We start from the raw sequence: 27375 nt of genomic DNA on the forward strand, positions 1-27375 counted from the left end.
ACGGACAGACAGACAGACGGACATCGCTAAATCGACTCAGAATTTAATTCTAAGCCGATCCGTATACTAAAAGGTTGGTCTATGATTACTCCTTCTTGGCGTTACATACAAATGCACAAACTTATTATACCCTGTACCACAGTAGTGGTGAAGGGTATAAATATGCGGTTCGAATTAATGAGATTGCAATTAATTCGGATCATTCTGATTTAAAGCCGTCTTCGTTTGGTACTTTCAATTAAAAAACATTCAAGAATTATTTTGAATTAAATCAATTTTATTTGATGTATTTACAAGAAATAATAACCTACTGAATTCCAAAAAAGAACCAATTCTATATTCTACTGGGTTCGATCGCTTAATTAAAATGACATGTGAACTTTTATATTTTTTAGTTTAATAAAAAATATCATATGTATATTTTATATGCGTAAATGTGTAATGTTATTGCATTAAATTATATCAGAATTTTGTAAAATAAAAGAAAATAATTTATTATAATGCTTAGAAGTAAAACGAGTCCTTGTGAAAGGAATTCATGGATTAATGACTTGGTTGTTTTTTTTTTGTTTTAATTTTCCAAATATCATACAATGACAGACATGACATGTAGAAACATAAATAATTATATTTGAACGAAAACTTGATTATAAGCTAAAGAGTACAATATAAGAACTTTTCAAAGACTTGTTTTTTGGATTTTTTTTATTTTTGTGTAATTTAAATAAAAAATGAAGACTTAGAGCATAAGCGAAACAATAAAAATAAAATTAATAACAACAACAAAATATGTGATGTATGATTTACCATCAGATTGAAATCGTATGGTGGGTGGGTGGTGCAATAAACTGAGAAGGGGGTTGTTTTCAATATATTCCCTTGAAATTCATTTTAATTCAACTTGCTATTTATCATCATTGAAACTATGTTGAATTCAAACATTTTTTTCAAATATGGTTGGCTAACGGGCATAGACGAATTTTATTCGTTTTTATAAAGCATTATACGATCTAAATTTGTGATTTTCGGATCAGAAAAGTGACTTTTAATGTTTTGTTTGACACTATTTTTTAACAATTCGTAATAATCGACATTTTAACTTTATAATGATGTAGTAAAGATGGATAGCATTGAGGTAAATAGGATTTTCTCTAGATAGAGGCTTAAATATTAAATGAATTTTGAATAGTCGATTTTGAAAATCAAAAAATTATGAAAACCGAAGGCCTATTGGCCAATTTTTTCTGTTTAATCGATTAGTCTACTTTTAGATCCCTAATTTAAATCCAATCCACTAAAAAGGTATTTATTTTTTATTATACAATTTTATATATATATACCCCATCTCCTATCACTTGCAAAAGTTGTTTGTTTTTATAAAATTGAAAAACAAAAACGAGTGATTGCAGTCTCCTCAAAACTTTGCAAATGAAATGAATTTTTAAATTCACAATGATCCTTTATGAGATGGTGGTTTTCCTAGGGAAAACAACAACAAAAGGCACTATTTCTTTTTTATTAGTACACATGAGAGAATGGCAGTCATATTTGGAGAGGGATGCATGGTTCATGGTTCAGAAATCTTTTAAAGATTAATATTCAATAAACCAAAACCTGTATGAAATCAAAAGCAATTGATGAATAAAACCTTGTATTAAAGTTTTGTCCTTTCTACTTGACCCTTCAGGCAATTTCTTCCACATAGGTTGCTGGAAATATGCCCACCTGATTGCGTAATGCTCCCAACCACCAACCATCATCTTGTTTGGCATGAACTTCAATGATATCGCCAGGAATCAATTCGAGTTCATCATATAATTTGGGTGTGTAATTATATAGGGCCTTACATCTACCTAATACTACAGGGGTTGAAGATTCATTTGAAATATTAAGGCCATCAGCGGCTTGATTGTCTATCATGCCATTCGCATATTGTTTCTTAAATTCCGATGAATTTTGATAATAATTCTCGGCCGATAAGGATTTCTCTATATTCGCTTTGTGTTCCTTTCGTCCACTAGACACCGCCACAGTGGTTGACGAAGTCAATTGGCCCTCTTCATCTTCATCCTGGGAACTGAATTCATCAAAGTCAGAATCTTGTTGATTTGAACCTCCATCAGCTTGACCGCGATCATCACTGCAAGTATCGTCATAGAGATTTGCTGTTGTCCCGGACAACGTTTTTGTTTTACCATTTACTGCTAGAGATGCTGCGGCACCGTTGCTTACACAAATTTTTGTTTTATTGGAAAATGTTTCAATATTGCTTTTGCTGCGATTGAAACTCTTCATGCCGTAATTGCTACCATCCGTTGATCCACCATGTGTACTGCTAATATTACTATCCAAACAGCTGATATTTGTAGTGGATGTTGTGGTATTGCCTTGGGATATGGTGTCATATTCGTTACCGGTTTCATCACTACTTTGAGAAGTATTTAGTTTATCGTTGTTCTTCAGCCACAAGGGTACCTTGAGAATACTCTGTTGTAGTCCTGTACGATCACGGGTAATCTGGAAAGGAAAAGCCATATGTTAAATAAATCATGTGAATGTGTGGAAGTCTAATTCAGTTAAAAAAGTGATGGACATTTTTTATATTTGTAATTAAAAATTAATTTTATTATTATTTCGGCTTGAGGTTCTTTTAAAAAATATATTTCAGTTACGAAAGTAATTGAAAATAGTTATGCTTTTAATTAAAAAATTAATTGAGTTTAGCAAACAACATCAATTTAATTTTTATACCCTCCACCATAGGTCTAAATTCAACCGTTGAACTGAACGGACGTGTTTTCTAATAGCGGAGGATTTCATCGTAATAAGTACTTATTACGAATTTCACGTGTGGTGGAAATACTAAACCACCATGCAGCGAAATTCAAAGTCATCCACTGGGTTGCTAACTTCAGGGCCCAGTGGACGGGTAACGACTGAAGTTATAAATTTGGGCAGCGACCAAGAGTCAGGCCCAATTAGTCGACCTGTAGACGGGTCGACTGGCGGTGACATTTTGGCAAGTCGAACCTTTTCTAAGGTGACGACATCAAAAGGAGGCAATCCCTCTCGAAAGAGATTCAAGGAACGAAGAAATGCTTTGTTTATCCTAAAGAAATTAGGATCAGTCGACCCAAGCACGTTGTCGGCTAAGCAAAGTGATTCCTTAAAATGGGCTCAAGGAATTCTTGAAGCTGGAAAAAGGGAACGATCACCGGATGAGCTACCATCCTCTAAACGGGATCAAAGATCGTTTGCCTCAGTTGCAAAAGACAGCCTTGTGATGGCTATTATTAATAAAGGAGCATTGGACGGTATGATTCCAAGGCAAAAATGGGGGGAAATTGAGAACGCGATGTCTGGTGTCTACTCAGAGGTGCGAAAAAAGTTTCCCGGACCAAGTCCTCGACGGCAAGATGCTGGATGGTATCAAGGACGATATAAGTTAATAGCTTTTGCAGACCAGAGGTCTATGGATTGCTTTAAAGCTGCATTGATGCTAATTGGTGAAGTTTGGGAAGGAGCCGCTTTGGAGTTAGTCGATAAAAAAGACATACCGGCTAAACCTAGAGCACATGCATGGATACCGGCAAACCCTCCTGATCCTGAGTCAATACTAGAGAGACTAAAAGAATGTAACCCAGATCTTCCAACCGCCGATTGGAAGGTTGGTCGTTTGGATGAGGTGGATGGACCAAGACGACATGCGGTGTTTATATTAAACATAGAGTCGCTGCAACATCTAGCCCAGACCCAAGGACGCGTAAGTTATGGCTTTCATGATATCCATATGAAGGTATACAAAAGCGATCAGCCAAAGGATACCGAAACGGACAAGCCTCCGGTAGAGTCAGCAGTGAAAAAGTCTCCTAGCGAAGCCGAAGGAGACATAAAACCTGCAGACTATGGCGAAAATCATATGCGGGAAGTTTCTACAGGCTCAAGCCTCACCAAAGCTGAACCGCGGATTGTTGCGAGAGTCACCGAGATCTGTGAAGAGGAAGCCCTTGATGACTCAATTGAAGCGGCTGATGTGACGGTGGTTGAAAATTTGGATGGTTCTACGGTTCCTCCAGATAAATCTTCACCATTGTAAGGCCGCTTGTGCTGCCTTAAAAGTTCTCCTGATGAAAGGAGACATAGATATAGTTCTTATTCAAGAACCATACATATATAAGAACAAGATCTGTGAATTAAGCACTCCGGGTTTCAAACTTTTGCATAATACCGGTAACGATATAAATCGAGCATGTATAATTGCTAAAAACGAACTAAACTTGTTTCTGCTTCCTTCATTGAGCAATGCAGACACTGTCGTAGCCAGTCTAGAGATATCCACATGCAAATATTGGGTATCTTCGGTCTACATGGGACATGATAGGGATATGCCACCCTGTGCCGTTAAGACCTTAGTTGATGAGTCACTAAAAGCAAAGACAAAACTCATTATGGGATGCGATGCAAATGCACATCATAGTATTTGGGGAAGTAGTGATACTAATGCAAGGGGAGAGTCGCTAATAGAGTTTATTTTGCGTACTAACCTGGTAGTTTGCAATAAGGGAGATGCACCAACCTTCGTCACCAGGAACAGACAAGAGGTTTTGGACGTAACGTTGACCTCTCCGGAACTGAATGATAAGATATCTGAGTGGCAAGTTTTGAGGGAACATAGCTTCTCAGATCATCGCTACATCAGTTTCAGATTGGCTGTTCGTACTTTAAAGACCATATTTCCGCCAAATGTTAGGAAAGCTGATTGGAATAGGTATAGGGAATCGTTCAATTTGATGATACCGGAAGTGCCGGATACAAATATGAGCACTGTGCAAGATATCGAACACGCAGTGGAGCGGATTACTAAGGCCTTCAACATTTCACTGAAAGCTGCATGCCCTAGAGGAAAGCCAAGGGGAAAAAATCGGCCGCCATGGTGGACTACGGAGTTAAGTAATATGAGGAAATCCTGCAGGAAGCTCTTTAACAAAGCAAAGTCCACAAGAGCTCCGGAGGATTGGGACACTTACAAGATGAATCTGAGAGAATATAAACGAGAACTGAGAAGGTCTCAACAAAACTCTTGGGATGATTACTGTAGCAGTATTGAGAATACGTCAGAGGCTTCCAGACTACGGAAGGTACTAGCGTCCACTAACACCGCTCCAGGTTTCATTAAAACATCGGAGGGAAATTGGACAACGTCCAGTGAGGAGACGTTGGAGGTACTTTTGGACACACACTTCCCTGGAAATCAGACGGTTGAACCATGTTCCGGCGGTGTAACAGAGGCTCAGCGATCATTTCCTATCGAGGAAATTGTGTCGGAATCTAGAATAAAATGGGCTTTAAATAGCTTTGGACCATTCAAATCCCCCGGACCTGATGGAATTACTCCGGCGGAGTTACAGGCAGTGGCTGAAAGAATTATCCCCTGGTTGACGGTGATCTATAAACAATGTGTAAACTTAGCATATATTCCAGAAAAGTGGAGGGAAACAAAAGTCGTCTTCATACCTAAAGCAGGAAAAGCCTCTCACTCGAGTGCGAAGGATTTCCGACCAATCAGCTTATCCTCATTCCTACTTAAGACCCTGGAGAGGATGATAGACATGTATCTTAGAACTAGCGTGGATTCAGGTTTGCTCTCGAAACGACAGCATGCATACTCGAAGGGCAGGTCTACTGAGACCGCATTGCATGAACTGGTCAGCTTTATTGAAAGCTCACTATCTGTCAAAGAATACACAATCGTGGCGTTTCTAGACATCGAAGGGGCGTTCAATAATGTCCATCCGAGCTCGATATTAAATGGACTGAAAACTCTGAATGTTGATCCAGGTATACTTAGGCTGTTAGACGAACTTCTAATGAAGAGACGTATTTCAGCCACACTAGGGCAAGCAAACATACAAAGGTATGTGAACAGAGGCACACCCCAAGGAGGAGTTCTATCACCTCTTCTTTGGAATGTTGCTATAAACAACCTTTTGTTTTCTCTAGAAAAAGAAAGGATAAAAGTAGTGGCATACGCAGATGATGTGGCGCTAGCAGTCAGGGGAAAATTCCCATCCACAATCAGAGATATTATACAGAGAGCTCTCCGGATGACTGAGAAATGGGCGAAAGATAATGGTCTTGGTGTAAATCCAGCAAAGACAGAAATAGTCATGTACTGCAAAGATCGCAAAACTCCCACGGTTAGGCCCATTTCCTTAGGGGGTACTGAAATTTCCTTTGGTGAGTGTGCAAAATACCTTGGCGTTATTTTGGACAGGAAGCTGAATTTTAGGCTTAATATTGAAGAGAGGGCGAGAAAAGCCACGGTAGCTTTGTACTCGTGCAAAAAGGCAATAGGGAAAAAGTGGGGACTAAGACCAAAAATTGTGCATTGGCTATACACGGCAGTGGTTAGACCTATAATGCTATATGGTGTTGTAGTCTGGTGGCCGGCGCTTCAGAAACCGACTTGTTTAGATAAAGTTCAGCGTATGGCGAGCTTATGTATCTCAGGCGCATTTAGTAAGACAGGAACAGACTCCCTTAATGTCATGCTACATCTATTGCCTTTAGACATTTTGGCCAAACAGTCAGCTGCAACAACGGCTGTGCGGTTGCGCGAGCTATCGCTATGGTCGGAAAAAATGTACGGTCATAGTTCGGTCCTCAAAGTAATGCCAGATGTGCCTAACGTAGTGGATTACACCCTGGCAAAACCACTTTTCGACAAAAAGTTTGAAACTCTAATTCCCAACAGTGAGGCGTGGTGTACACAGACCCCGGGGAATAAAAGATATATAGATTTCTATACTGATGGCTCCAAATTGAATGGACAAGTGGGGTTCGGAGTATATTCTAAAGATCTGGAAATTCGAATAGCGAAAAGATTACCTAATCACTGTAGTGTTTTTCAGGCTGAAATATTGGCAATAAGAGAGGTGGTGAATTGGCTGAGAAGTAATGTTCCAACAAATATTGGCATTAATATATACTCAGACAGTCAACCTGCAATAAAATCCTTGGACTCTGTGTTCCTTAACTCAAAAACGGCCATAGACTGCCGCAAATCTCTCAACGAGATGGCTGAGCAGTACAATATTCACCTAATATGGGTGCCTGGTCATAGGAACATACCGGGGAACTGTGAAGCAGATGTGTTAGCAAGGCTAGGAACTACCTTACATATTCCAGGGGAACTAGAATCTGTTGGTATGCCTCTGGCCACCTGCAAGCTCTTACTGCGTGAGAAGGCTGTTATGATGGCCAATATTCGATGGGAAAATTGCAAGGGTTGTAACGACACCAAGCAAATATGGCCCCATTTAAACTTAAACCGCACACTAGATATGCTAGTGTTCTCAAGGCGTCAGATAGCACTTCTAATATCTGCTATAACGGGTCGCTGCCTGATAGGCGAATTTGCAAAAACTATAGGTGCGAAGTATAATGACTATTGTATAAGCTGTCATGACGTGGAGGAAAAGGAATCAATTAAACACCTCTTGTGTGAGTGTCCTGCTTTTTGTGTAAGGCGTAAGCGAATTTTAGGAGCATATAGCTTTAGATTACTGGCTGACCTGGATAACGTTAACTTAAGCAGTTTGTTAATGTTTTTGGAGCAATCTGGTTGGTTCCACAAAAGTAAATAATAGAGAAGGTTCAGTGGTTAAGACTAGAAGTGCCCATATGTAATAGGTACTTTTAGTTAAATGTGGTATCACAATGGACTGAATAGTCTAAGTGAGCCTGAAATTTAATCGGGCTGCCACTTTAACCTAACCTAACCTAGGATGGGGGTATATTAACTTTGTCATTCCGTTTGTAACACATCGTAATATTGATCTAAGACCCCATAAAGTATATATATTCTGGGTCGTGGTGAAATTCTGAGTCGATCTGAGCATGTCCGTCCGTCCGTCTGTTGAAATCACGCTAACTTCCGAACGAAACAAGCTATCGACTTGAAACTTGGCACAAGTAGTTGTTATTGATGTAGGTCGGATGGTATTGCAAATGGGCCATATCGGTATAAACGAACCCCAAAATTTGGCTTGCCGATCCTCTAAGAGAAGCAAATTTCATCCGAACCCCCTGAAATTTTGTACATTGTGTTAGTATATGGTCTCTAACAACCATGATCCACATCGGTCCATAATTATATCCCAGCAAAAAAAATTGGAAGTTGTTCCACAAACATTTCTTTTAAAGCCCATCCCAGAATCCCCCATCGAGTTTTTTCAACTTCCGATGCAGTCCTTTTGGACAAGTGCACAAACATTTCTTCTAAAGCGCATCTTGGGATCCCCCAATGATTTTTTTCTACTTCCGATGCAGTCCTTGTGGACAAGTATTAGAAAGAATGCAATCAGGCTATTTTAAGTGCAAATTTTAAACAATTAAATTTTACAAAAAATAGAAAACTAATAAAAAAAACGAAAAAAATAGAAAATTAATAAAAAATGTAAAAATAATAAAAAAAAATAAATTTAATCCCCGCTGGGATTTGAACCTGTGCCGATTGACTTTTTGGCTTCCATGGAAGTTCTTTTGAGAAGGTTTTGCAAATTACGAGAATTTTTAATTTTTTTGTTGATTTTTAATGGAAAAAATATATTTATACGAAATATTTGCCGAAAATAAAAAAATAAAAACGATGCATGACATAAAAAAATAATTTTTTAGAAAAATATTTGATAAAAAAATTGCCGCTGGTGAAATTAGAACCTGCGTTTCTTATTTTTTCGTTCATACTAATAAAGATCATCTCGAGAAGCAATTAGAATGTTATTCCTTCGAGTCGTATTACGATCATATCACAAACATTTGAATTGACCTTTCGACGCTTTATCTTCAATGGCGTTTGTGGCTGAGTGTGCTAAGGCGTTCTGTTATAGTGCCAGCAAACCCAGGTTCAACCCCTGGTCGGAGCGGAAAAGTTTTTCAAATTGTAAATTTTAGATAATACACCCAGAAAAAAGTGCCTTTGAAACTAAAGGAAAAAATTTTCATCAATATAGTTTATCCATTTTATTTCCATTAAGGTAAATTTTTGTGAAAAATAATAAAATTTACTCGTTTCAGTAAAAAAATCCTAAACTGTAAGCAGTTAGGAATAGTTCATTAACTAGAATAAGGCATGGAATTTTACTCATACTATTTTCTTCGCTGGGTATAAGAATTTACTACTGAAAAAGAAAATTTTATTCACCGATAACAAAGCATTCGTAAAAATAAACAAAGACCAAACTAAAACCAAGTTTCCTCAAAATTAGTAAAATTTCTTATAAAATTATAATTGCGACTTCCTTTATAATAGAAAGTTTTTCATACATACGAACAACACTTGGCATAGAAAAATATTTTAGTTCATTCGTACTAAGAACTATGCAATCCTTTCAAAACTTAAGGAAACACACTTGTTAGAATATAGGAAATTTTCCTAAATTTCTATTGGCTACCTGTAATCGATACCTGTCATCGTAATCGATGTGTTTGCGCGTGGGTGTAAGTTGGAATCGCGTTGTTTTGGTATACGGAGAGATTGTTAAAAAATAATATGGTAAAATAATATAATAAATAATAAATAAAATATATAAAATATTTGTTATTTTAAATTAGTGAGAAAAATTTTCGTTTTTTTAAATAAATCTATCAATGTTCGTGATAGTGTATAAAGAAAGAAAACACCAGCAGAATAACAACCCTTTCATTTGTCTTCATTTTGGAATCTTCAATTATCAGGTAATATTCAGTGACGCTAACCTTTTGCAAAAAAATGTTTTATGATTTTTTATATTTGTAGGTATTGAAATTGTAAAAGGAGGACAAAATCGTTAAGCAGCAACTTATTAAAAGTGAAAATTACAAGAAGAAGAAAAAGTGCGTTTTACAGTTGATAATATCACACGGAAATTGGAAATAGTCGAATAATAAACTAATATTTCAAAGAGATTCGATGCTGTTGTTTCTTAATAAATATATTCAATATATTAATAAAACATGTCTTTTATTGAAGATAAAATTGCTTATAGAAATAAATAAAATTGTATTTAAAAACGAAGGTAAGCAGTTCTAATTATGAAGTAAAAGTTTTACCACAAATGTGTAAGATTTGTCGAAATGAATGAAAAAATTTCAATAAAATCATTCCATATATGAATTCAAATTAGTTAAATTTTTTCATTCTGTAGTATAGTGGTATATAAATATAGGAAAATGTTAACTAATATATGGAATGCATTATTCCTAATTTCTACGAAAATCACATCGTTCAAACAAATAAAAATGTCTTTGGCGCTATACGAAGTTCAACTTTCTTCACAATGAGTTCATTTTAACTTAAAGAAGGGGTCACTTTTTTCTGGGTGTAGGAAAATAATTGTGTATAAAACATATGGATGAAAAAAAGTGAAATTGGTTGAAAAATTTTTTTTTCGCTTTTTAAATTTCTTCATTCAAATTAACTTCCAGGGCACAACTTCTAAAGCAATGCAAAGGATCCAAAAAGGGAGTACTTCCGTCCTATGACAAGCCCATGTAAAATTCATTGGAGATGATCCAAGTTTGCACTACTTCCGGATCATAGATTGGGGATCCAAACTACTTTTTTGGAAGCTCTTTTTTGCTGGGATATAGCCCCCATACAAACCGATCCCCCGATTTGGCTTGCCGAGCCACTAAGAGAGGCAAATTTCAACCGATCCGGCTGAAATTTGGTACATGGTGTTGGTATATGGTCTCTAACAACCATGCAAAAATTGGTCCACATCGGTCCATAATTATATATAGCCCCCATATAAACCGATCCCCCGATTTGGCTTGCCGAGCCTCAAAGAGAGGCAAATTTCATACGATTCGGCTGAAATTTGGTACATGGTGTTGGTATATGGTCTCTAACAACTATGCAAAAATTGGTCCACATTGGTCACATCGGTCAATAATTATATATAGCCTCCATATAAACCGATCCCCCGATTTGGCTTGCGGAGTATCTAAGGGAAGCAAATTTTATCCGAGCCGGATGAAATTTAGTACGTGGTGTTAGTATATGGTCTCTAATGACCATGCAAAAATTAGTCCACATCGGTCCAGATTTATATATAGCCCCATATAAACCGATCACCAGATTTGACCTCCGGAGCCTCTTGGAAAACCAAAATTCATCTGATTCAGTTGAAAGTTGGTACGTGGTGTTAATATAGGGCCTCAAACACCAATGCAAAAATTGGTCGAAATCGGTCCATAATTATATATAGCCCCCATATAAACTGATTTCCAGATTTGACCTCCGGAGCCCCTTGGAAGAGCAAAATTCATCCGATTCGGTTGAAATTTGGTACGTGATGTTAGTATAGGTATCCAACAACCATGCAGGAATTGGTTCATATTAGTCATAATTATATATAGCCCCCATGTAAACCGATCCCCAGATTTGACCCCCGGAGCCTTTCGGAGAAGCAAAATTCATCCGATCTGGTTGAAATTTGGTACGAGGTGGTAATATATGATATTTAACAACCATGCCAAAAGTGGTCCATATCAGTCCATAATCATATATAGCCCCCATATAAACCGATCCCGAGATTTGATTTTGGAGCCACTTGGAGGAGCAAATTTCATCGGAGTCAGTTGAAATTTGGTACATTGATGTATGGGATTGTATGGCCAGTAACAACCATGCCTAACTAGGTCCATATCGGTCTATAGTTATATATAACCCTCAGATAAATCTATCCCCAATCACACAAAAATTGGTCCATATCAAATTCATAATTTTATATAGCCCACATATAAGCGACCCCCATATTTCAATTCTGGCTCTCTACGTACCGTGAAAAAGTCCATATCGATTCGTAATTATTTGTAGATACTAATAAAGCCTCGAATATCTATCGAACACATTCACTGAATTCAATCTTACCTGTATATGTTGCGCCAATGGATGTGATGAACGAGGTTTGTGATCCAATTCCAATAAAGCAGAATGTAACTTAAATCGAGCTCCTTCCAAATAGGTTAGCATTGATCGTATCTGGTAATTAAAGACGAAATAGAAATAAATTATTACAAAAATTATTAGTATTTTAAAACTAACATTTAAAACTTACATGATACAATTTGTCTGTAATATTCTGATGCTCCTGACTATTCAACGATTGTGAAAGACCCTTCAAACCATTTCGTGAACGACGTTCCCTTTCCAAATCCGTCTTGACCAATTGCAATAATTTGACCAAGGCATGTTTACGTCTCTCCCGATTCATGGCCAATGTGGTGTGTTCACAATAGAAATCGGGTAACAATTGTTCACTGGGTCCTTCGGCATTACGGCGTATATTTTTAACAATTTGCATATCTTTAACCACATTGCAGTTCTCCACTTGAGGCTGTAGACGTTGCACAAGACTCTCCATGATGGGGTTCATGTTGGCCATAAGACTTAAATAGGTCGAGACGAAATTTTTCATATTAATCAATCGTTGATTTTCGATATTCTGTAGAAGAGAGGAACCTCTCAACACAGCCATTTCCCAATCCACCCGGGCTCTCTCAGCTCTTACACAGAGAGTGTAGTACTCAACATCGGCTTTTTTGACAGCCTCTTCGGCTTTCTTTCGTTTGTTGTCAAGTTTTGCACAATCTTTTTCGGCCAATTTGATTTCCTTTTCGGCAGCTTGTTTGTTCACGCTTTGATGCAGTAATGCTATGGAGGGAGATTTTTGTATTCTCACATCTAACATGGCATCCTGAAGTTTTTCATTTTCTCGTGCTGCTGTGTGTGAGGATTTTTTACCTTTGGCTTCGCTGACCCGCCATTCGGCAAGGACACGTGATGCCTTGTCGACATTACTTTCGACCTAAGAAATAAAAAGAAAAATATAATTCATTTTTTAATTCAAATTTGGGAAAATCGGGCGATACATATATACATGAGAGCTTTATATAAATCGAAACCTATTTCGATGTAATTGCGCACTCTTCAAGGATGGTGGATTGGATTATCTTGTGCTAAATTTTACAATGATCGGTTAATTAATAAAGTCAATTTTATCCCATTTGTCGAAATCGGGCGATACATATATGGGAGCTATATCTAGGTTTGGTTAGGTGGCAGCCCGATGTATCAGGCTCACTTAGACTATTCAGTCCATTGTGATACCACATTGGTGAACTTCTCTCTTATCACTAAGTGCTGCCCGATTCCATGTTAAGCTCAATGACAAGGGACCTCCTTTTTATAGCTGAGTCCGAACGGCGTTCCACATTGCAGTGAAACCACTTAGAGAAGTTTTGAAACTCTCAGAAATGTCACCAGCATTACTGAGGTGGGATAATCCACCCCTGAAAAACTTTTTGGTGTTCGGTCAAAGCAGGAATCGAACCCGCGATGGTTAGCATGACGGGCTAACCATTGCACCACGGTGGCTCCCAATGCTCCCAATATCTAACTTTGATCCGATTTTTTCCAAAAGCTTTCGTCCTTGTGGCAAAAAACCACTGTGTACCAAATTTCATCAAAATCGGTTAATAAATGCAACATGAATCCTGCGAACAACATGGGCAGACGGAGGGTCTGACACCAATGGCTAGATGGACTCAGGAGGTGATTGGAGTCGATCGGTATATATTTTATGGCTTTAGAGTATAATTAACGAAGTAATTTCGTGATTGAATTGGTAAACTATTTTTTTGATTTTTATAGCGTGAACATAATTTTGCTTGATGGGACTCGGGCCTATAGTGCCTCCTACTCAGAGTATATCCATGAAAAAAGTGGAACTTGGGCAATTTTGGTTCAATCAATTCTACTGCTTACCGATTTTCTGGTCTTATGGTGTCCTTCGACAATTGACTTCAAAGGCTTCACAACCTCCTCGGCCAATGAAGCCGATAGCTGACGATGTATGTCACTGCGAGTTTCCATTTCGGTGGCTACACCCCTCCATGCATCGGCAATAGTTCCTGGCAATTCGCGACAAGCTTTGTTCAATTTATTGGCCATTTTCGATAAAGATTTAGAGTACATGAGCTCAGAATCGATTCTATTAGAGGTGGAAGGAGAATTTAGTTTAACTCAGTGAATCAAAGATGGATTGGTGCGTTTACCTTTCTTGTAAGATGACAATAAGCTCCTTGCCAAAGTCTCCACCTTGTTTAACATAGCGACGCAATTCTTCGAATCCATTTTGGCCCTGGAAAGATAGAAACATAAACATATTAAGAATATTGAATAGAATAACTGACACAAGCTTCTAAATTTCTAAATAAAATAGGAAACTGACCACATTTTTGTGAATTTTTAAATAAAATTGTACAAATGATTTACCTCAAGTTCAGCCTTTTTTGTGGCTCCCGAGTTATCTTGCTCAAAGGATTCTGTCAATTCATTACTACTATCGGCAATATTATCGCTACTTAAAACTTGACTGTCATACAAATGCATGGACGAAGTCATTTTCGAATCTCTTCCACTCTCGTCTAAGTTATTTTCCTGAGAAGTCCCACGACTGGCAGCGGTATGCTTCAATAGGACACTACCATTGAGAGATGGTGAGTTCCTACTCTCTGCATTACTTAGATTCAGTTTCGATGATCCGATTCTTTGCACCAATGGTTGTCTTTGCACCACATCTCTTATCTTGGAGCCCTCCTCGCCTATCCAGTGCTTCATACCGGTCCAACCTTTTTTGATCTTTTGCTTATTATGATTGAAACTTATAAGGCGGGTGTTTTTATTCTTCAGTAAGGTTATACGCCTTTCGCTAGGCTTTAGAGCATCTCGATGTACACAATATTCCAGGTCTATGTCCTGATTGAATTCTTCCGATTCGTTGATTTGTCGAGTCAAGTCATTCAATTCATCGATCGACACAAACAGGGTTTGAGGGTTTAGACTTTGGCAACTGACCGATTTCAAATCGTAGTCTTCGAAATTAATCGAATGCTGACTGGACAAACTGTTCTTCGAGCCTATGCAGGAAGTTCCACTGTTTCGTTGATTGATTGATGTACTGCTGCTGAATACAACGCTTCGACGTTTCACACGTCTCTGATGAATATTCTCGGCACTTTGGAATAGCTTTTTTTGGGTAAGGAAACTATTACGCTTTGGCTCCACGAAGAAGGGGGTATTGGGCTCACTTTTACTTTTTGTAGAAGCTGCCACTACAGAGGGTGAAGAATTCTCCTTATCAGCATCATGTTCCTCGTCATCGTCTGCCTCGAGATCAATGTCCTCATTGTCAGTGGTCGCAGCCAAGTCGCACTTACTATGGCCAAATAATTCGGGCAATTTGGGAAGGGAAATATTTTCCAAATCCATTTCCATGCCCATTGATTGCCTCTCTTCCTCATTAAGATTCACCGAGGGAGCTTTCTGCAGGTAAACCTTAATTTCTGACCGATGTAAATTATGGGCCGACTGTGAGTGGGGTTTCTGTGTTAATATGGACTTGGGTCTGCTGGCCTGCGTATGCTTCGAACTTTCATAATAGTTGGCCATTTGGTTGACCGGTGTCGAGTCACTGTCTGTGGATTTAGTCGATACTGGTGAGCCATTGATTTCTTCTCTTTCGGGGAATTTTTGTGGTGTTTCAAAAGGTGGTGATACGATAGAGGTATCCTCCCTTTTCGTCAATGCCCTAGGTGTTTCCAGAGCCATTTCAAAGACATCTTTGTCTGGTTGATCTTCTCCATTACCCACCTGGGGTGTACTACTCAATGCATCTACAAAGATCTCATTTTCACTACCCGACGAAGAATGCATCACCTGAGGTTGTTGCAATTCCAGGCGGGACTTGACACCACTCAAGGGTATGTCGATGGTACGTATTTTGCTATTGTTTGTGGCAGCCACTCCTCCACCAATCATTTTCAGGCGTTCCTCGCTAACATCAAAACGTTCTGCATCCAGTGTTGTAGAGGATATCAAGACGGGAGCACCTATTTCCAAACGGTGATCTTCGGATAAGGATCCAGTCATATCATAACTTCCAGAGATGATTTTTTGCGGGGAAGTACCACGACGTCCTGCTTGTGTTCGCCTAGTAATTTTGCTGCTGAGTGTAGAGTATCGTTTACTCAACTTATTCAGGAGACTATTGTTGAGAAGACCGCTGGCATTGGCGCTATTGTCATTGTTGTTGTTCGTTTCCGGTATATCAGCCGGAGCATTGTTCAATTTGAACTTGTGGGATCTTAAGCGATTCATTATGAGAGTTTTGTTTTTCTCGTTGTAGGTGGATTTTAAACTTTACTGGATTCCTTGCATTATGATTCGTTTTTTGTCACTTGTTATTATTTTTTCCAGATCGACTCTGTTTTATTTTTGTACGATCAACGTTTTTTTTTTCTGTATAAAACTGTAGGTTATATAATCGAATTAAAAACGATGTGAATTTAAAGGCAATCAACAAAAGCATTCTATAGTTCTTCACATAGCTTTAAGATGGGAGTTAAGAATTAAATACTATTTTTTAAAAAGGGAAACAATAGATTCTAAGATAAATTGTGTATAAAAACATGCACTTGTGTTTCTCACCAACCCAAAGAAACTCAACCAATAATACAATATATTCAATTAATCACAAAACTTAATTGAATTTTTCATAAATTCAAGAGACACCGTGTTGCAATGGGTAACATGCCCGCCTTGGTTTAAAGTTAAGCGATTCAACTCTAAAATCAGTACTTTTACATAAAAGTAAAATTAATTGAACTAAGGACATTTTAGTTTTAATAAATCTTAATTTTTTTTCAATATTGATGAAATCATCTTTAAATTCGCGTTTAAAAAGCGTCCAAAAAGACTAAGAAAAGACTTTCATATGACTCCACAACATAAAGCCACAAAAAGTTGGGGTATTTTTTCACAATGAAATAAATCTCCATTTCAAGATATGAAATAAAAACCCAAAATATGAAGGAATATTATCGATAGTTTCTTATCGTCTCCGATTTTATTGCAATGGAGACGATAGGAAACTGTATGCAATTTTATAGCCCATTTGGAAGTTTATTTGGAAGAAAATTATATACTTTCTGTGATAAACGTTTATTCTTTTACAGGAAGTAAAAACAATTTCATAAAGAATAACTCAAAAATAATTTCTTTTTGGCTATTTGCATCTACCATCACATCTTTCTCACTTCCACTTTTTTAGTTCTTAGCAACTTTTTCTGAATACAAACAATGTAGAAAAAATTGTTCGATGTTATATTTTTTTTTTAAATTTCACGTTCGCCTGGGGGGAGAATCGAACAGCGGACCATACAATTTGTAAGCCAATGATAATCACTTATCATAAATTCGGGTTTATTTGCTCTAAATGAAAATACTTATCAGAAGGGGGAATTTCGTTTGTCTAAAAGTTCGTTCCAGAGGAAAGTACTTTTTCTTTGGGTGCATAAATTTTTTTTCATTTTTAATTCATGTAGTTTAAGTAAGCAAAAATTAATTAATATAAAACATTGTTTTCACATGTGGCAAAATTTATCTAAAATCAACTCATTTTCATGAAAAAAAAAGTTAAAACGGTTTTAAAAATGTCTGATACATATCCCTTGCGTAATTTCTCATTTCTTTTGCTCGGAATCAATACCAAAATAATTTTAGTAGAGACAAAATCTTTGGAACTAGGTACACTGAATGAAAGCATGCCCGGTCCAAAGATTTTGTCTTGTACGCTAATGATTTTGGTGTTGATTCCGAGTATGGATACTTTTAAGACACAAATATCTTTTAAATTTGGGGTTTGCGTACTTAATTCTAGGAAACAAATTTTAATTTATTTGTTTTTCAGCTTTTTTTTCTGCATGTATAACACAAAGTTCTTAAAAATACACTTAAAAATTTTAACCTTTTTACTCTTTTTAGTTCATGGAATTATTATGTTTTGATAATGTTTTCTTGACTATAATAATTTTTTGCGTGCGTAAGTTAAATAAACTAAAAAAGGGGAAATTTATACACAAATGATGCATGATATTTACTAAATAAATTCGTGTCTCCCACAAAATAGTTCAGATTTTTATACCCTCCACCATAGGATGGGGGGTACACTCATAGAAAAAAGTCTGCTAAAAACAGCAGTCGATGTCTGCTGTTATATTTTTGTACTTCAGGGCCTAATGAACAACAATTTATAAAATTTTTAGGTTATAATTTTTTCCCCAAAGCATATTTAAGAACCAAAAGTAGTTTTTGGTGTATTTTTACACTGTAATATACTTACAAGCTCCTAAATACGATCAGCAAACATTTTGTTTGCTGTTATGCCTCAATTTTATAAATATTCAGATTTTTGGTCAAATACTATAGATATTCATAAAATATTGTTTTAATTATGTTAGGATAGCTCCTAAGTTGACATTTTTATTTATTTTAGCCAAAATAAAACATGTTTTAGGGTAATATAGCTTCAAAAATAGCAGGAAATGTTTGCTATTTCAACAAACAGTGACTGATGTCCCTTTTTCAGCAGACTTTCTGCTGTTTTTGCAGGCTTTTCTGCTGTCCCTACTAACAAATTTCTTTAGGTGTATATTAACTTTGTCATTCCGTTTGTAACACATCGAAATATTGCTCTAAGACCCCATAAAGTATATATATTCTGGGTCGTGGTGAAATTCTGAGTCGATCTAAGCAAGTCCGTCCGTTCGTCCGTCCGTCTGTTAAAATCACGCTAACTTCCGAACGAAACAAGCTATCGACTGGAAACTTGAAATTTGGTACATGGTGTTGGTATATGGTCTCTAACAACCATGCAAAAATTGATCCACATCGGTCCATAGTTATATATAGCCCCCATATAAACCGATCCCCAGATTTGGCTTGCGGAGCCTCTAAGAGAATCAAATTTCATCCGATCCGGTTGAAATTTGGAACATGGTGTTAGTATATGGTCTGTAACAACCCTGCCAGAATTGGTCCATATCGGTCCATAATTATATATAGCCCCCATATAAACCGTTCTCCAGATTTGACCTCCGGAGTCTCTTGGAGGAGCAAAATTCATCCGATCCGGTTCAAATTTTGAACGAAAAAAATTGGTCCATATGGGTCTATAGTTATATATAGCCGATCTCCAATCACACAAAAATTGGTCCATATCGGTTCATAATCATGGTTGCAACTCGAGCCAAAAATAATCTACCAAAATTTTATTTCTATATAAGACGGTGTTAGGAGGTTTTAATATACCTTGCTATCGGCAAGCATTACCGCAACTCAAGTAATTCGGTTGTGTGTTTAGAAGAAGTATCTACGCAATCCATAGTGGAGGGTACATAAGCCTCGGTCTGGCCGAACTTACGGCCGTATATACTTGTTTTTTTTTTTTTTTTTAATTTTACCAATAATGCGTTCATCTAAAAACGTTTGTGCAGTTTGAACTCCAATTTTTATACCCTAAACCACATAGTGGTCAGGGTATAATAAGTTTGATCTGCAAAAAAATTTGCCTACCAGAAATATTGATTTTAGACCCCATAAAATAAATATTGATCGACTTAGAATCACCTCCTGAGTCGATCCAGCGCTTGGTGTCCGTCCGTCTGTCCATGTATTTGGTGTTCACAGGATTCCGGTCGCATTATTAACCGATTTTGATGAAATTTGGTACAGGGAGTTTTTTGGGCACAAGGACGAACGCTATTGAATTTGGAAGAAATCGGATCAAATTTAGATATAGCTCCCATATATATGTATCACCCGGTTTCGACAAATGGGTTCACGTTGCGCTTTTTTCAAACGGATCGTCACCAAATTTGGCAAAAGGTAATCTTTTTCATCGCCCTTCAAGTCTGCAAAATTTCATCCAAATCGGTTCAGATTTAGATATGGCTCTCATATATATGTATCGCCCGATTTTCCCAAATTTGGCCACAAAACCTTTATATCAACCGATCTTACTCAAAGTTGGCTAAATGTAATCTTCTATAGCACTAACTATATGTGCAAAAAATCATCGAAATCGGTTCAGATTTAGATATAGCTCCCATATATATGTATAGCCCGATTTTCCCAAATTTGGCCATAGAACCCTTATTTATGAACCGATCTTATTCAAAGTTGGCTAGATCCAGTCCTCTATAGTACTAACTAAATGTGCAAAATTTCATCGAAATCGGTTCAGATGTAGATATAGCTCCCATATATGTATCGCCCGATTTTGAAAAATTCGCCCCTAATAACCTTATGTTTGACCATACAGGCCTCATTTCTTAACTGATCTTACTCAAATCTTGAACATTGTAACCTTTTGTGGTATTAATCAAACCCGCAAAATATTATGCAAATTGGTTGAGATTTAGATATAGCTTCCATATATATGCATCGCTCGATTTTCCCAAATGTGACCATAATACTTTTGTTTATTAACCAATGTTACTCAAATTTAAAATTTTGATGTACTGGCCGATCGTATTTATACGTACTTGTAACTCTTACATAAGAATATTGCTCGATTTTTACAAATTTGGATTTATTACCCACACTAATTGAACGATTTTCTCTTTTTTAATAATGGGCTCAATATTAGTAATATTTAGCGTCTTGTAGGCACGTTGGACCACAATGTGGGGACATTTTCACTCAACACAATTTGTAATAATTTTTACATTTTGGTGGGTCTAGAGGAGGAAATTGGAAGCCGGCAAGGCTTGATCTTTAACAACATTTACCACTCGTGTCAAAAAAAAAATCTAAAAAAAATTGAAGATTAGCACAAATCTACCAAACAAATATTTCTATAGAAATTTTAGTGAAAACTTTATTCCTGTAGAAAATTTTGTCAAAATTTTTTTCAAAATATTATTTCTATAAAAAATTTTCTCAAAATTTTATTTCTATGGAATTTTTTCTCAAAATTTTATTTCTATAGAATTTATTGTCAAAATTTTATTTCTATAGAAAAATTTCTCACAAAACTTTGTTTATAGAAACTTTTTCCAAAATTTTATTTTTATAGAGATTTAACAAGAAAAAAATACAATTTTGGGTAGAACTCTACCAACTGTGGCAACCGTGGTGATAATACAAATTTATATTCTAAGTTTGTAAAATTTGTTTAAATTTAACGAAAAATATTGTAGGGAAAATTGTTTGGGAATGTATGGGAAAGTAGGAAACTTTTTTTGTCCTTGTAGGGTAAACCGAAAATTTTCCCTGGCAACACTGACTATGAGCTATAGTCGGATTGAGACAAAGCACCCATAAACATGTACCCCTTAATTTTCTTGAATATGCAACTGCGGTTTATCTCCCATATCTATATCAATGTTACCCCACAAATGCTTAAGTTTATTAATTCAGCAAGTGTGGTTTAGGGTATGATATAGTCGGCCCCTCCCGACTTTCTACTTTACTTACTTGTTTTCCTTCACACTGCAAAATTTTCTTTTACAAGTTTAGTTAAATTTACAGTTTAGTTAAATTTTTCTAAAATTACCCAAAATGTTCCTTCATGGCGGAGTCACTGTTTTCTTCAGTGTGTGTCAACGGCAACATAAATTTCCAAATTTAGACTAGACTTCAAGTAGAAATTATGCTATGTTTCAAGAGAAAAGCGTCGTAGAAATAAAGTATTGAAAAACATTCCCAGTTTTGAACGCTTTATGGCTTTGTAGTCAAGATACGAAAAGTCAACAAGTTTAAAGACGATTTCATTAATTTTAAAGAATTTTTCTGAATTATTAAAGCCAAGTTGACATTAGCCAAACAAAATTTTCTTTCACGTAAAGATACCCAGTTTTGAGTCAAATCACTTAACTATAAGGACAAAACGACTTCATAGAAAAGTTTATCGACTTTTGGACAAGGGACAATACCTTATATCAGAGAAATGCATCTTCTATGCGAAGCAAAATTCGCATTTATGTTTTAAGGACATGTAATCTTTGGCCTAACGACAACATTTTTTTTTTTTTTTTAAATTGCATTATATTTAATTTTGGAACAAAACATAATTTTTATCCTATTGTCAAAACACTTTCTTGACATATTGTATATATATCACATTGCGGAATAATGGATTTGGGAACATTCTATGTAAACGAGTCATAAGCATTTGAAGTCTCCAGCAATCTATGCGTACTAGAAGTCTGGTACACATTACACTAAGAAAAGTCATCACAATTAGTAAAACTGGAACATAATATGACGTGCTTATAAGTCATTATTAGTCGGCTCAACTCTTATCTTTACTATGAGGAGATATCATTGCCACTAGAGTTACCTATTAATGATGCAATTTGCGTTAATGTCAACAATAAACAAGTGCCTGAAAAATCTAGTTCATCTCTGGTGGGAATAATCGCTAAACGTCATTTAGATGACACCGCCATGTCTATTGGCTTGGAAGAGATACAAAGGTTTTAACCTCAAAAAAAGCAAAAAGAAACTGAAAGGGCCACAACAACAACGGACGGTATGGTTAGTGTATAAACATGCCGTCCATATAGAATTCCAAGCTACATTAACCACTAATGAGGTATTTATGTACAAAGATGCCGGACAGAGTACGGAGGCCGGCCTCCTAATGCTTCCTCCCAACATGAAAGCCAGTCTATTAGCTGCGTGTGTTTGAAATGCAAACCGAAAATAATGTACCTAGTAAATCATCATGCAAAATGCCAGAAATCTATGGAAGCCAAATGAACACAACTATCAGAACAAGAACTACACAGGAGGAACTACTAAGGCGCGCAACAGAACAATGCATTTGGCGCGTGCATAACAAGAACATGAAATCACACCCACCTGACCAAGTGATGAGTTGGTTGGCGGTTGTTTAAGGCTACGATTCTTGCAGAGAGCTGGCATCGAGTAGATGAATGGTCATCCCACATTGAAATGGGGTTGCCGAATGAGTTCTTCCTTACTCCACTGTTAAGCCTAGGGGTCTTAAATCCATTGTAAGCTGGTGAACTGTTTACCATGAGTCATATTAGATCGAGTCAGCCCAGAAGGGGTTAATGTTTTTGCGGAAAGAGGCCACCAAAACGACACCAGGTGTTGCGGTGGCTGACTTCGATTAGTTGGTTAGGTGAATGAGCTGAATTGGTTTGTCAATGAAACCTCAAATCGATTGAATAGTTCGAAGACATTTTTTGCTGTTTTGGAACGTTGCACTGTAACCATCAATCGGGAGGCTAACCATTAGACAACGAGTGAGGATGATGGTCTTGCTTGAAGACAGAAGAGGAGATATCCAATGCAAATTACAGCGCAGAATGGAGCAGTGGGGGAATTGTTGCTTGATGTTTCTAAGAGGTTTACAAATTCGAATGGTATTGGAATAAAAACAGAACTAAAAATTCAACAGAAACTCGGTCGTTTGTCGATTTGTGGCCGCATTTGCTTGTTGGCGGCTGCTGCGGCTACGTTTGATGCACACACACACATACACTCGCTGGTTACTTATTCGCTACGTAGTTTCTTCAGGTGACTGAAGAACAGTAGGCAGAAGGTGAATACTTCTATAACCACACAGTAGATAATTGTCAAGACATTGTATTGGATACGAGCTCTTAGGGAGATTGGTGGCGGTGCTGCTTCATCTGATTTGGGTGGACCATGAAGACACTTCAATTTTTTCTGGCGCATATGATGATGCATTGTTAATTGCTTTTGCTATTCTTTCAATGTAATTTTCCAATTTAATATCGAGGGGGGATCCTTCGTGAGATGCAGAGAAAAAATTATGTTTATTTGGTGTTCTGCCCCAATTGTGGTTGTTCCAAGATTTTCTTTTGTATGAAGAAAAACCAAATGAGATAACTTTTTTTGAGGAATTTCTACAAAGAATTGTTGTGGTTTTATTTAATTTTAAATAAAATCACAAAAAATATTTAAATTGCAAATTTCTTTGGTACTGATTAAAAATAGTTTACTAAAATTGGAAAAAGAGGGTAACATCTATGAATAAAATATTGACCTAATATTTACACAATATTAAAGACAAATTTCTTTAATACAAATAATTTTTTTTTTGCTTTAAGTTCTGTTTTTTTTAATTTAGGATACGAAATTTTCGACCCTCTTTTAAAGTCGTATGTCTTTGGAGTGAGGCAAATTTTCATTGAAGTAAAAACATGTTTGATTTAAAAAAATAATCTTTAATAATCTTTGGCAATATTGCTCAGGGCGAGTCCCTAGTCGATCTAGTAATGTCCGTCTGTCTGTGAACACATTTTTGTGATCAAAGTTTAGGTCGCAGTTCGGATTTAGATATAGCTCCCATGTATATCTTTCACCCGATATACATTTATATGGTCTCAATCGCCAGAGGTTTACACCGCTATAAGTAAAATTTAGGAAGTAGAATTAATATTCTAACTAAACGTACCAAATTTGGTTGAAATCGGTTCAGATTTATATATAGCTCCCGTATATATCTTTCGCCCGATTTAAACTCATATGACCACAGAGGCTATAGTTTCACTCCGATTTACGTGAAATTGTGCACAGGGAGTATAATTAAAATTCTTACTATGCCTGTTGAATTTGGCTGAAATCGGTTCCGATTTAAGGTGAGTACTATGTTCGGTTTTTCCACCAAAAAACTAAATTAAAAGTACAAATATATTTATGAAGACGATTATATTTTGATCAAGTCTTGCCAAATAATGGATTGAAAAAGTCCAAGGAATTGATTGCAAATAATTTTATATTTCTAAATTAATTAATTAAAACAAGTATATACGGCCGTAAGTTCGGCCAGGCCGAATCTTATGTACCCTCCACCATGGATTGCGTAGGAACTTCTACTAAAGGCTGTCATCCACAATCGAATTACTTGGGTTGCGATAACACTTGCCGATGGCAAGGTATCGTAAAACTTTTTAACACTGTCTTCTAAATTGTAAGTTAGCCCATACGGGGTATATATTAAACAAAAAAAAGGCGATTAAATACGTATATAATCTAGTTTGACAAAATTTTCTATAGAAATAAAATTTTGACAAAATTTTCTATAGAAATGAAACCTTAACAAAATTTTCTATAGAAATGAAACCTTGACAAAATTTGCTATAGAAATAAAAATTTGACAAAATTTTCTATAGAAATAAAAACTTGACAAAATTTTCTATAGAAATAAAATGTTGACAAAATTTTCTATGGAAGTAAAATGTTGACAAAATTTTCTATAGCAATACAATTTTGACAAAAATTTCTATAGAAATAAAATGTTGACAAAATTTTGTATAGAAATGAAATTTTGACAAAATTTTGTATAGAAATAAAATGTTGACAAAATTTTCTACAGAAATAAATTTTTTACAAAATTTTCTATAGAAATAAAATTTTGACAAACATTTCTATAGAAATAAACTTTTGACAAAACTTTCTATAGAAATGAAATTTTAACAAAACTTTCTATAGTAATAAAATTTGACAAAATTTTCTATGGAAATAAAGTTTTGGTAGATTACAAAATTTTCTATAGAAATAAAATTTTGACAAAATTTTCTATGGAAATAAAATTTTGACAAACATTTGTATAGATATAAACTTTTGACAAAACTTTCTATAGAAATGAAATTTTGACAAAACTTTCTATAGTAATAAAATTTGACAAAATTTTCTATGGAAATAAAGTTTTGGTAGATTATTTTTGGCGATATGGACCAATTTTTGTGTAATAAGTCATCGGCTATATATAACTAAAGACCGATATGGACCAATTTTTACATTGCTGTTAGAGGCCATATATTGACCAAATGTACCAAATTTCAACCGTATCGGATGACTTTTGCTCCTCCAAGAGGTTCTGGACGTCAAATCTGGGGACGGTTTATATGGGAACTATATATAATTATGGACCGATATGGACCAATTTTTGCATGGTTGTTAGAGACCATATACTAACACCATGTACCAAATTTCAACTGGACCGGATGAATTTTGCTCTTCCAAGAGGCTCCGGAGGCCAAATCTGGGGATCGGTTTATATGGGGGCTATATATAATTATGGACCGATATGGACCAATCTTTGCATGGTTATTAGAGGCCGTAAACTAACATCAGGTACCAAATTTCAACCGGATCGGATGAATTTTGCCCCTCCAAGAGGCATCGGAGGTCAAATCTGGGGATCGGTTTATATGGGGGCTATATATAATTATGGACCGATATGGACCAATTTTTCCATGGTTGTTAGAGACAGTATACTAAGACCACGTACTAAATTTCAACCGGATCGGATGAATTTTGCTCTTCCAAGAGGCTCCGGAGGTCAAATCTGTGGATCGGTTTATATGGGGGCTATATATAATTATGGACCGATATGGACCAATTTTTGCATGGTTATTAGAGGCCGTAAACTAACATCAGGTACCAAATTTCAACCGGATCCGACGAATTTTGCCCCTCCAAAAGTCTCCGGAGGTCAAATCTGGGTATCGGTTGATATGGGGGCTATATATAATTATGGACCGATATGGACCAATTTTTACATGGTTGTTAGAGACCATATACTAACATCAGGTACCAAATTTCAATCGGATCGGATGAATTTTGCCCCTCCAAGAGGCTCCGGAGGTCAAATCTGGGGATCGGTTTATATGGGGGCTATATATAATTAGAGACCGATATGGACCAATTTTTCCATGGTTGTTAGAGACAGTATACTAAGACCACGTACCAAATTTCAACCGGATCGGATGAATTTTGCTGCTCCGGGAGGCTCCCCAAGCCAAATTTGGGGATCGGTTTATATGGGGGCTATACGTAAACGTGGTCCGATATGGCCCATTTTCAATACCATCCGACCTACATCAATAACAACTACTTGTGCCAAGTTTCAAGTCGATAGCTTGTTTCGTTCGGAAGTTAGCGTGATTTCCACAGACGGACGGACAGCCGGACAGACGGACAGACGGACGGACGGACAGACGGACAGACGGACAGACGGACGGACGGACGGACATGCTTAGATCGACTCAGAATTTCACCACGACCCAGAATATATATACTTTATGGGGTCTTAGAGCAATATTTCGATGTGTTACAAACGGAATGACAAAGTTAATATACCCCCATCCTATGGTGGAGGGTATAAAAAGTAACCGTGAAAACAAGCTGGTTTTCAGCTTGAAAACTGAACATAGTATTCAGCTTTAGATATAGCTCCCATATATATGTTTTTCCGATTTGGGCAAAAATTACCAAAATACCCACATTTTCCTTTTAAAATCGCCACTACTAAGTCGAGAACTGGTAAAACTGACTCAAGTTTTCCTATACCTCTCATACATACCTATCGACCGATAAATCATGAAATGTCTGCAAAGTGGTGCAGGGTCTAATATAGTCGGCCGCGCCCGACTTTACTTACTTGTTTTAATATAAGGTTGTATTTGCTCTATGAAATATAT

General features: G+C 36.5%; 1 protein-coding gene across 6 annotated transcripts in view; it reads right to left on the reverse strand.

The window, feature by feature from the left end:
• Positions 1 to 256: 256 nt before the first annotated feature.
• The window catches only part of Nost (Nostrin), a 278724-nt gene continuing 251605 nt past the window's right edge, over positions 257 to 27375 (reverse strand). For 3 of the 6 annotated variants that reach the window (XM_075302370.1, XM_075302371.1, XM_075302373.1), the window contains 5 exons: positions 14104 to 14189; positions 13814 to 14039; positions 12105 to 12854; positions 11918 to 12028; positions 257 to 2517 (listed from right to left, as the gene is read on the reverse strand). In XM_075302370.1, coding sequence (XP_075158485.1) covers positions 1684 to 2517; positions 11918 to 12028; positions 12105 to 12854; positions 13814 to 14039; positions 14104 to 14189 — 2007 coding nt within the window. In that variant the 3' untranslated portion in view covers positions 257 to 1683. Of the gene's footprint in view, positions 2518 to 11917; positions 12029 to 12104; positions 12855 to 13813; positions 14040 to 14103; positions 14190 to 14323; positions 16359 to 22756; positions 23794 to 27375 lie in introns of those variants that run through there. The other 3 variants (XM_075302368.1, XM_075302367.1, XM_075302372.1) reach the window with 3 other exon arrangements.

Source organism: Haematobia irritans, chromosome 3 (genome assembly GCF_050003625.1).
Source record: "Haematobia irritans isolate KBUSLIRL chromosome 3, ASM5000362v1, whole genome shotgun sequence".
In the NCBI taxonomy this organism is placed as follows: Eukaryota; Metazoa; Arthropoda; class Insecta; order Diptera; family Muscidae; genus Haematobia; species Haematobia irritans.